Source organism: Culicoides brevitarsis, unplaced genomic scaffold, assembly GCF_036172545.1.
Source record: "Culicoides brevitarsis isolate CSIRO-B50_1 unplaced genomic scaffold, AGI_CSIRO_Cbre_v1 contig_87, whole genome shotgun sequence".
Classification (NCBI taxonomy): Eukaryota; Metazoa; Arthropoda; class Insecta; order Diptera; family Ceratopogonidae; genus Culicoides; species Culicoides brevitarsis.
Window position 1 is genome coordinate 1 of NW_026973471.1, and position 12,752 is coordinate 12,752.

The 12,752-nt window shown below is 30.7% G+C and overlaps 1 protein-coding gene across 1 annotated transcript; it reads left to right on the forward strand.

Moving 5' to 3' along the window:
• Positions 1–5,659: 5,659 nt before the first annotated feature.
• LOC134836615 (uncharacterized) lies at positions 5,660–7,383 on the forward strand. The gene is made up of 3 exons (XM_063851804.1): positions 5,660–5,969; positions 6,785–7,176; positions 7,243–7,383. Exons 2-3 carry the CDS (start codon positions 6,894–6,896, stop codon positions 7,356–7,358), a joined length of 399 nt encoding a protein of 132 aa, XP_063707874.1. The 5' UTR covers positions 5,660–5,969; positions 6,785–6,893; the 3' UTR covers positions 7,359–7,383.
• Positions 7,384–12,752: the final 5,369 nt, after the last annotated feature.

Genomic DNA, 12,752 nt, shown 5'->3' on the forward strand with positions numbered 1-12,752 from the left:
GAATTGACTTACATAAACCTGTTGTGGTGGCTTTTGAGCAAGTATGCCATCTTGCATTTTTTTTCTGGCCTTACCTCTAAGTTGTGTCGATATTGCAATTTCTCCGTGATAAATATCCATTTGATTCGATTTACTAAAGAATGTAAATTCTTGTTTTTCACCATTTCCACGAATAATTATAATGAATGCTCTGTTGCATTTATTTTTATTGATATGCTTACAAATAGCTGTCCCTCTTAAATAGTGGAGTTTTTTAGCAAAAGTAACTTTTTGGTATCTAAGCATGCACGTAAGTTTTTTTTGTGAACATATTGCACGTGTTAATTCGTATAAATCTTCATTGTCATTCAATTTTTCCTCAGTACGGATAGAAAACAGAAGAAAAAGTTCGTCTTGAATACGAAAATTTCTTCTAAATTCACGATCTTCCCAGTCAGAAGGGCTCAATACATAAGACGTATTCATGTAAAAGCATAGATTTGCAGGGACCTTTTCTTTAGAATGTATTTTACCTTTCTCCAAAAAGTCATCATTTTCTTTTGTGTTACTACTAAAACTTTGTTCACTACAAAATGATTTTGATGATGAACACTTTCTAAGTGAAACAGGACTTAATTTCCTTTTTTTGTCTGTTGACTGCTTTTCAAAATTACACAATGATTTCGACGCTTTTAATAAAGAAGGAGAAAACTTTTCTTGACTATTGCTATTATAATTCATGTGCAATTTAGTGGGAGTACAAATTTCCTCAATATCATCAAGTTGATCAAAACTCGTATTTGTGCGTATCATTGAATTATAGTACGGTGTTTCATTATCGTCAGTCCAATAAGCATTTTTAAGATTTTCATTCCATATATCAATATCAGTATCATATTCAATCTTTCCGTTATAAATTTTCATTTCATTATTTACAATTTCCAAATTTCCATTTAATATTTTTAATTCATGCGTTTCATTATCAATAATTCCATTCATTATTTTAAGATCAACAGTTCCGTTTTCAAATTCCATTTGATTTTCTTTTGTTTCATTCAATATTACTAAATCATTTGTTCCATTCAATAGTTCTAAATCATAAGTGCCATTTTCCTTAGATACATTCAATATTTTTAATTCATGAATTTCATTATCTATAATTCCATTCATTATTTTAAGATCAACAGTTCCGTTTTCAAATTCCATTTGATTTTCTAAAGTTTCATTCATTGTTCCATTCAATAGTTCTAAATCATAAGTTCCATTTTTCTTAGTTTCATTCAATATTTTCAATTCGTTTGTACCGGTTTCAATTTCCATTTCAATTTTTCCATTAACAGACTCATAATTCATCTCAATTTTTGAAATGCTTTCACATTCCTTTTGTTCTTTCCATTTTCCTTCGTACAAGTTCTTTAAGCCAGAAGTCCACATGATGTTAACATCACGAATAAAGCCTTTCAAATATTTGCCTTTTTTTGGATATTTCCACGAAGACAAATAAGGCATTATAGCAGTACAGACTTTTTCCGTTAGTTCATTCCCAATACCATCCGGACTGAGTTGAAGAAGCAACAGTGCTTCAATCAGCTCAGGTCCTTTTAAAACTTTGAACCTGGTTCCTTGAAAAGATTCCGCCATTAGATCTTTTTAAAAAAAAAAACCTTTTAAAACAACGGAGGCTAAAATGGGGTAAATTTTTAAATGTTTAAATACAATAGGCAAAAAAATACAATGTTTTTTTTTAAATATATAAAACTATATAAAATTAACATTATTAAAACATTATGAAAAGTTTGTAAAAGAAAAGAAGAAGAAAAAGTGCAAAGAAATTTTAAATTTTGTGCTATAAGACATTTTTTGGAAAATTTTTGTATAAAAGTGAAAATTTTAGAAGAAGAAAATTATTCAAATTAATTCAAACGTTATATTGATGCATTTCAATAAAATTTTGTCATTGTGAATATAGTAATGAGAAATGAGCCAAAACCAAAGAGAAATGTATAAAAAACGGGAGGGAAACATGAATGGAAGGAATAAAGCAAGCGATAAAGAAGCTCAAAGATTTTTCGAAGATTTTAGTGCTATGAAAAATCGGATGGGAAGATTAAAAATAACAAAAACGTAAGTTTTCTATAATTTTTTTATTTAGTTATTATTTTTATTTTATGTAAAAAAATTACAAACATCAAATTTTTTTAATTTCCAAAAAAAAATCAATAATATAAAAAAGATTGAATTAATTGATTGTCTATTTTTAACTTGTTTTCCTCTTTTGCTTTTCATCGTCAAATACAGTCTAGCGCTTTTGTTGATGCTATGCATCGCAGCTGCTCTTTTTGCATCACCGTAACCCGCAACATCGAGGTTGAGACTAGAGATGTGCATTCCAGTGTTTTCATGAATACGATCACCCTGCACACAACTTTATTAGAACGACTCGTATTCGCCTCTTCACCCCTTTACGATGTCTACCAACGAGGCAATTTTATTATTTGAACCCGCCGAAATGCCAGATCCTCAAAAATCTGGAAATAGTGGTATGTTTGACGCAAAGCCAACGCGATTTTCCCTCAGCTGCGGTTTGTGCTGCACGACGATCACGAGAAACTGCGAGATTTGCACAAATATGTGATTAATGTGAGCAACGACGAAGACATTTATGTCGAACGCCGTTCAAAATTTACTTTCCGTGATTGGGAAGATTAAATTTTACTTCCAAATCAAGTCGATTTGTCTTGGCGATTATTCTAATGCCGTTTCTCACTTTGAATTCGCAACAAATCATCATCACGCCGCAGTACCATTTAATTTGATAATTTGCGCCAGGAAGGGTAACAGCTGTAAAAAGGATTTGGCACTCGCCTGCAACGGCATTTGACAATAACGTCCGGAGTTTTGATAGTTTGCTCCGAGTCGACTCTAATAATTATTAGAGTAGAGTCGAGTCTGCTCGAGTCGAACTCCAAATTTCAAAAAATTTGAAAATTAATTTTAAATTGAAAAAAATATTTTAAATGCATAAAAAAGTTTTTTATGCTATTTGGTAACTCAGGGCTTCAAAGAAAGCATATATTTGATAGATTTTCTTTATTTTAAAGTTACAAACAGAAGTATTAGAAAATTTTTATCAATGAAATGTCTTTAAAATTTGCCTAGCTTTAAGATAACATCATAAAATTACGGATTCTAAATAATTTTTGCCCATTTGTGTTAAAAATTATATAAATTTAATTATAAAAATATTTTAAATTTGGAGTTTTGAAAGAGTCGACTCGGAGTAGACTCCCAAAAAATTGGAGTTTAGCACGGAGTTAGTCGACTCTTTTTTGAAAACTTCGGACGTTATTTGACAAGCAACTCGATATTTCTCATTGAAACATGAAAAAATATAAAGCATGTTACATAAATAATTTTATAATATAGTTTTTCTTAGAAATTATTATTCCATATTGTTTTAATTATTGTGTTTTGTTTAAATTTTACAAAAAAAAAATTGAAACAGAAAAATATTCAGTACAGTTTGACTATGACGTTTACTGCCAGCCGTACACTTTCGTAAGTCAAATTGAGGTGAAAATTGAAAATCCAGAAAAATTTATCCAAAATGATCCAAAACTCACCAATTTTCTTTAAAATGACTCAAAATAAATAATTTTTTACAAAAATCTTACGACAAACATGAAAAATCCTCTAAAAACGATAAATATTTAGTTGAAGGAAAAATCGTATTTTATTATTTTTTTACATTTTTTTAATAATTTTTACCTTAATACTTTGAAAAATAATCATTTCAAGTCATTTGCCACCAAACTGGTGAGTTTTACCCGTTTTGGTTCGAGAATGTACAAATTTTTAAAATTTTTTTCTCATTTTGGCCAAAAAAATGCCGTAACAGTATTAGACATTTTACTGCATTTTTTTGCTCAAAACTTGTTAAGAAAATATTTTTGTTAACTCCGAATAAAATTGGGTGAAACGCTTCAGTTCGTTATATTTTGACGTTATCTATTGATTTTGAGTGAAATTTTGGTTAAATTTTTCGAAAAATCACTTAAAATATGCATAAATATGAATGCAAAAATTTTTTTGTAACGGACTTTTCGTATAAATTTTTAAATTTGACAACAACATTTTAAATGTTACACTGGGTTGATATCATCAATTTTATTCGTCTCTAATTCTAATGCGTGCTAATTCAATGTAAACAAAATAAATTTACACAAACAAAAAAATCAAAAATCGAATCGTTTTGGCTTTTATTCATGCTTTTTATTTAAAATAATGTCGCGACGTTCTTTCGAAAAGGTCTTTCTTGTCGAAATCGGTGTGAAATTATACGCGTTCATGCAAAAAAATTTAATCCATCGATTATAATAATTTTCTCAGGACTTTTGGGTTGGAGGTGTTGATACTGCACCGTTCATTGACTAAATGAGCCCCAACAGGCTAGCAAAATATCAACATCTGGTGGTGAAGAGTTAGTCGACATCATATTGATTGTCAAAAAGACTAAATAAGTCAATCATCACATTGAATTTCTATGTCAATCTCCCTCTTTGCAACGGTTTTGCACGACTCGCTAACTATCAGAAGCCCAAATCTACCGGAAACTGCTGCTCCATTTCGAGTGAGACGAGTTAGTGGACAACAAGGGCAATTAATTACTGATTTGAGTTTGGAAGGAGCCAAAGTCAAAGGAATCCAAAAAGTTTTGGTCAAAGAAATCGACACTGTTTGCAGTCAAAATACCAAAATACTTCTCGACACGTTCGAATTGATAAAGGGGCGGATGGCAACAAAAATCAACGTGGGTCTTCTTGGCATTACAAAGTTTGCTTCGGAAGGCCAATCGAGAAACTTTTGTGGCGCGATTCCAGCAATGGATAAAGCTCATAAATTTCTTTAATGTACGTCGTATCTGTGTTTTTAAGACGTTTCCACTATTGTTCGAATAGTTTGTGAGGTAAATTTTGAATTTCACTATAAAAATATCGATATTATTACTTCTTAAAATTTTAGTAAACACACAAAAAACCAGAGGATTCAATGGAATCAAAGTCAATTCAAAAAATTGTTGAAGTCAAAGACCTCTTTTATGATAATGACGAGTTGCGAGTCACGGCTTCGATGTAAAAGTCGTTTAACCAGACCTTAGGTGATGGAGAAAAGGAAATTCAGGCATTCCAAGCGGAAAAACAGAAGCTCACAGCTCTTGTGATTGTTGAAAATTTCGTAATTGTCGCAGCGCGAGACATAAAAGTGTGGAAAATCGTTTACGGGGCATTCGGGTGTCGTGACTTTGCTGAAAACCTTCACGCATGACGAAAAAAATTATTTTTCGATTGTTTCGAGAACCAAACGGATAGTCTCGATGGGATGTCTCGAAGCTGAAGGCGAAAGTTTCGTCGGATCGTTCGTCACACACGACTTGGTAGTGCAAATAAACTTAAATGTCTTCAACGAATGCGTAAATTGACGGCAATGAATCGTGTGGGAGCCGTTTATTACTATGTGCAAGACATGCAAAATATGAAAACAGTAAAATCTGTCAAAAAATGACTAAATTTTCAAAATGTCTCGGAAGCGGTGAAAAATGGGAGTAAACCGACTCCCGTTTTGGCTTGCGTAATGGCGAATGGAGACAATAAATTGCTCGTCGCGTACGGCGATCTAATGTTTCTGAAGTTTGAACACGTTCAACTGGATCAAAGTTTGAAGGATAATATTTTGATTTCACAAAATCCGAAGAAATTCTAGAAGCAAAGTGAGATTGATGCTCAAAAACCACACAATACAGTCGTTCCGATAGTCGAAAAGGGACAAGTTGAGTATTTGAATCAAGTGACGGCGAGTAGAAAAGACCTCAAACCGATCGATACACCACTCGTGACGAGATTGAAGAACTTGAGCATGGGAAAAGTTGGTTAGCCGCAACAGAAAAATATAGCGAGACTTTTGATTCAAGGGCTTCACAGCAAAGATGCAAAGTAAGAATTTAATTTTAATATTTTTTTTATTAATTTAAATAATAATTAATTGAATTGAAAAATTATTTAAACAAATAATTTAAAATTTTATTAATTTTTATATTTTTTCAATCAATTTTTAAAAATTTTAAAAAATATTCAAAATTATTTTAAAATTTGATTAAATTTTTGGGTAAATTTTTAGTTTTTTTTTAAATTTTTTAATCAATAATTTTTTTTTAAGATTAAAAAAATTTCAAAATATTTTTATAAATCGTTTGGATTTTTAAATTAAAAATTAAAATTTTTAAATTAAATTTAATTAAAACTTTTTTTATTTCCTTTTGAATAATTTTTAATTTTTTATCATTTTATTAAATTATTATTTTAAAAAAAATGAAAGGATGAAATTTAAACAAAAAATTATTAAAAAGTTGAATATATTTTTTAAGTTTTTTATATTTTTATTTTATCAAGAAATTTTTTGTTTTTCTTCGAATCAATTTTTTACTTTTTTTTTAACTATTCAATTTCTAAATTTTTTTTTAATAAAATATTAATGAATTTGTGAGCTTTTATTGCTTTTTTTTAATATTTTGTAATATAAAAAAAATTAAGCTTTTGATTTTTTTTTATTTTTCAAAAAAAAAAAAAAAATAGATAAAAAATAAAAAAAATATTACTTTATAATTTATTTCTTTTTTTGCTAAAGGATTTTTTTTAATCTTTAAGAAATTTTTTTTTTTAAATAAATTCCTTAAAAAAAACCTTAAAACCTTTAAAAAAATTAAATTAATTTTTTTCAAAATTTTTGATTGTTTTTTTTTTATTTCTAGCATCCTAAGAACAGTTTTCCAAACATCCGATGTCGAAGGCATCCGCGCAACTTTATCAAAGCTCCTGCCGCAATACATCAAACCTCTTGTTCATGAACTTTCGTTACTCATGCAGATGAAAACTATGCAGTATGTTCTAAAAAGTGTACAAAGCTCCGTTATTTGGCTCAAAACTCTCATTCAAACGCAAGTGGCATTAGGAAGCGATAATTTAAAGGATATTTTCGGTACTTGTCTCGGAATCATCGATCACCGGCTATTTGAATTGCCCGCATTTATGATGCTGAACGGAAGAATGGACTTGATAGCGACGCAATTGACGAACAAGAGCAACAAAGACATGGACAACGAGATAGATTTGTCACAAATGTTAATTTTTGAAGACAAGAGTGGTAAGATTTTTCAAGTTTTTCGAGTTTTCAATGAAATTTTTTTTAAAATTTAATTTGTTTTTGTAGACGATGGAGAAAATTTGCATTTAAGCGAAGAATCCGACGATGAAAACTTGAATTGGGACGACGATTCGGAAGAAGAAGATGTCGCAAATGAAGAAATAGGAGACGAAGACTATTAAAATGTTCGAGTCTTGAAAGATAGCAGTGAAGATTAGACCAAGAGTGAAATTGATACCGATTGTACCCGAGAGCACGTTTAAATATTTTCATAAAAAAATTTTAATTTTTGATATATCCAAAAAAAATCTCGATAAAGTATTCATTTTGTTTTTTTTGTATTAATTTTTAATTTCCTTTTATTTTTTCCGATATTTGACGAACTTTTTAGTTTTTTAATCAAAATAAAAGTATTTAATTCCGATTAATTTTTTTAAATAAAATTTCAATTTTTTTCATTATTTTCGACATACATTTTTACGAACTCCTCAAAAAATTTTGGAACAAAATTTTCATTTTCGATTCAAGTTAGTTTTTGTCAAATATAATATATATATGAGAAAATGGCAATAACATTTAACGAAAATATTTTAGTTTTCACTCATTCAGGAAATTAAAATTTTTTTTGACAAGTTTAGAATGAAAAATGAATCTAAATTCCACTTTCATTCGTCTAATTTCAAGTTTGTTTACAAAATTTTTAACAACAACAAAAAAATCTCTAAAAATATAATTTAATTTTCCTCGTTCATGCTTATTTTATATAAAAAAAAAATATTTCGACTTATTTTTCGTGTTAGATAAACGACGGATCTATTTAAAATAATTGTTTCTGCGAACTGCAAGTGCATTATTTAAATCGACAATTATACGGGAGCTTGGCTGTACATAAAACTCGTCGAATGGATTGTTAAAATGACCGAGGACTTTAGCATCAATGTTCAAACCAAGCCAGTTTTTTTTCCTACGGAAACTTTTTTTACTACGTTCATGCTTTTTTATTGTAAAAAATATTTTGGTGGCATTTTCATTTTCAACCAACGACGCAGCGTTTTCGGGGAGTTGTACGAACGTGAGCTCCGTTGATTCAAGAACGGGAAGGAGTGAAAATGTTAAATTAAACGAAAGAAATAAAAATACTCTAATTGACTTAACTCCAATAAATAAAATAAAAAAAAATATTCAAAAAATTATAAAAAAAAAATAAAAAAAAGAAAAAAATTGAAGTTTCTGAATTTTGAGTTAATAAAATATATTGATATAATTTGAAAAATTGAATTGTTTTCAATTTTCTTTCGTTTTATTTCATATTTCCTTTCCGGAGATCCTCTTAGAGAGACAAAAAGCGTGACATAAAGAGAGAAAATTTCAAAACTCATCGACCATCAAGAAGTTTTGAGAGAATTTTCGCTAGAAAGAAAAGAGAAAAAGTGGAAAAAATACAGAAATTGATGACTTTTTCATCAGACGTCGCTGTTAATTTCAATGATAGGCTTGTTTACATTAAAAAATTTATTTTCAGGAACAACTACTGATTGTATCGTCATCTTTTGTGTGGTCTCAAGCAGAACGAAGTTATGAGGTCCGAAAATTATCAAATCGTACAATTGGCATAGAAGATATCGTGATGCAAAGCAACTCAAAGGAGAACATGATCGAAGAAAAGTTTGACTTTACCGAAGCATTGTTGCAGGACAAAATGTCGAAAAAGGAACAGAAGACACAAAACAGAGTGAATTTCAATCTTGAATTTCAAGTTAAGAATTACGCAAAAAAGACAGATTTTGATTTTATTTCCGGAAATCAGTGTTGCCCCAAGTAGCCGAAAATTATTTCGAAAGAGTAGAAATGAGTATTGACCAGGAGAAAACTTAAATTTTATTTGTTTTGAGTTCGTTCGAGCTTCGAGTGTAGATTTGGGCATCAAATCTTCGACATTAAAAACAAATGAACTACGAAAACTTTTACGAGATGATGGAAAAAAAAGAGAAAAAGGTGGTGAAGAAATAAAAAAGTGTTGATTTGATCTAGAATTTTTCGGACAATCATGTCAGGAACAAGAATTCGAATGTTAGAGATATATAAAATAAAATTTTTAAAATGCACGTCGGAAAAATTTTATTATATTTTACATATTTTGAAGAAGTTTTTTTTTATTTCATTTCACAAAGATAATTCCCTTATGAATTCCGAACTCGACATTGCACAAAATAACATTATTCACTTTTTCTTCTTCTTTTTAGATATAATTTAAATTCTCTTACCTTATAATGTTCAAATATCCTTTGATAAATGTTTTTAAAACACTTTTAGAATTTGTTTTTGATTATAAAGAAAGTTTTAAGATTTTATTTCGCAGCTTGACGAGCTTTGAAAAAGGATTTGATATAACCTAAAAAAAATCGAGATCGAAAAATTATACGCTGACTAACTAATTTTAATAACTAATTAATTTTAATTTAATTTTAACGTAAATAATTCGTAAATCATTTTTTCTTTTATTTTGTATTTTATGTTGTGTACGTAAATGATGATCGTAATTTTCGAAGAAGAACATGCTACCTTCGTGCTAAGCTTCAATATTTTAAGAGCATATCTCGAGTCTGTTTTAGCATTACTTTAAATTTAAAAAAAAATCAACAAGAGAAAAAAATTTTTTTGGACTTGAAAATTTTTTTTTAATTAGGCATTAATTATCAAAAAAAGACCTTTAAAAGAGTAAAACTCAATTTAAATGAAAGAAGGTGTTAAGCTCTAAAAAATATTTTTTTATCGATTTTAAGAAGACACAGTTCCGCGGAAAAATCCGCGGAAGTTTTTGCTGCTTGTCGATGATCACATAACATAAATATAAATCAAGACTAAAACAGATTAACCCATCAAATAATCCATTTATTATGGATTCAGATGCATATTTTTACATTTTATGATGTTTTTCGATGATTCGAACAATCCATCATATTTAATTTGAACGCGTTCAATAAAAAAAAAATATTGAAAAAAAAACATTGATGTCCATCGATGATTTAGAAAAGAAATTATTTCTAAATATTTTTTTCATACAAAATGATATAATTTTAAAAATTTTTGACCATCGATCAATGTTTTTGTTGTTTTTTATTTTTTTAACTGTTATCTACTATCTTTGATCATTTATTTTAAGTAATTCGTATTTTATAATAAATAATAAATTTAACTTACTTTGAGATTTGTAAATTAAAAAAAATTAATTGAAAGTAAGGCCGCTCCAAACGAAAATCAAAAATAAAGTTCGAAATACTTTTTTTAGACTTGCACCATTTCCGCTTCCGTTCTCCCGATTTTCCGGGAACGCGTTTGAATAGAGCCACGAAACTTGGCAGGGAGCTCATTTTTATCACAAATGGCCATCCCTGAAAGTTTCAAGGCTCAAACTTTTCCCGTTTGGGAGCTGCGGACCTCCGTAGCATTCTCACACGTCGTTGACGTGTGAAAATTGCTCAATTTCCGCTTCCGTTCTCCCGATTTTCACCAAAATTTTTTTAAAAGATGCGTCTTGACGTGAAGATTCCCGGAAACCCCCATCCGGACCCCCTCTCATACATACACACACACGCACACAAGCAAAAACTGTTTTTTTCTTCAAAAATGCATGTATATGAAGCGTTGGGGATCCATAACTTTTGGAGTTTTCAGAATTTTTTCACCAAAATTTTTTCAGAAGATGCGTCTTGACGTGAAGATTCCCGGAAACCCCCATCCGGACCCCCTCTCATACATACACACACACGCACACAAGCAAAAACTGTTTTTTTCTTCAAAAATGCATGTATGTGAAGCGTTGGGGATCCATAACTTTTGGAGTTTTCAGAATTTTTTCACCAAAATTTTTTCAGAAGATGCGTCTTGACGTGAAGATTCCCGGAAACCCCCATCCGGACCCCCTCTCATACATACACACACACGCACACAAGCAAAAACTGTTTTTTTCTTCAAAAATGCATGTATGTGAAGCGTTGGGGATCCATAACTTTTGGAGTTTTCAGAATTTTTTCACCAAAATTTTTTCAGAAGATGCGTCTTGACGTGAAGATTCCCGGAAACCCCCATCCGGACCCCCTCTCATACATACACACACACGCACACAAGCAAAAACTGTTTTTTTCTTCAAAAATGCATGTATATGAAGCGTTGGGGATCCATAACTTTTGGAGTTTTCAGAATTTTTTCACCAAAATTTTTTCAGAAGATGCGTCTTGACGTGAAGATTCCCGGAAACCCCCATCCGGACCCCCTCTCATACATACACACACACGCACACAAGCAAAAACTGTTTTTTTCTTCAAAAATGCATGTATGTGAAGCGTTGGGGATCCATAACTTTTGGAGTTTTCAGAATTTTTTCACCAAAATTTTTTCAGAAGATGCGTCTTGACGTGAAGATTCCCGGAAACCCCCATCCGGACCCCCTCTCATACATACACACACACGCACACAAGCAAAAACTGTTTTTTTCTTCAAAAATGCATGTATGTGAAGCGTTGGGGATCCATAACTTTTGGAGTTTTCAGAATTTTTTCACCAAAATTTTTTCAGAAGATGCGTCTTGACGTGAAGATTCCCGGAAACCCCCATCCGGACCCCCTCTCATACATACACACACACGCACACAAGCAAAAACTGTTTTTTTCTTCAAAAATGCATGTATGTGAAGCGTTGGGGATCCATAACTTTTGGAGTTTTCAGAATTTTTTCACCAAAATTTTTTCAGAAGATGCGTCTTGACGTGAAGATTCCCGGAAACCCCCATCCGGACCCCCTCTCATACACACACACGCACACAAGCAAAAACTGTTTTTTTCTTCAAAAATGCATGTATATGAAGCGTTGGGGATCCATAACTTTTGGAGTGGTCAGAATTTTTTCACCAAATTTTTTTCAGAAGATGCGTCTTGACGTGAAGATTCCCGGAAACCCCCATCCGGACCCCCTCTCATACATACACACACACGCACACAAGCAAAAACTGTTTTTTATCTTCATAAAGTGACACATTTGGGGAAAACTTTTGGAAACAAATTTTTTCACCAAAATTTTTTTAATCAATTTGAAACGGAATTATGACATTTAATTTTACACGCAAAAGCAAAAACTGTTTTTTTCTTCAAAAATGCATGTATGTGAAGCTTGGGGAAAACTTTTGAGTTTTCAGAATTTTTTTAAAATTGTAAGAAGACATCGAAATTCGAAGGCCACCGGGTTGAAATATACATTGAGGACACACACACGCACACGAGGAAAAATTTTTGACAAAAATGACATTTTTTTCCCGACCGAACGTCCCAGATTTTTCGGAATAATTTTGAATTAATTTTTGTATCCCACCTGAAAAAAATTTTTTTTTAGAATTAGCAAAACGTCAAATTCGTCAAGGCCCGCAACAAAAATTACTTCCTCCAAAACTACATTTGGACAATGTCCCTTACGACACAAATGAGGTTAATTTGAAAAATTTTTTTTCGGATTACGACGTTATTTCTGTTAAACTTCCGTGCTACGCAAAGAAAACTTGGTTTTCCTGAAAAATGGCATCGTCC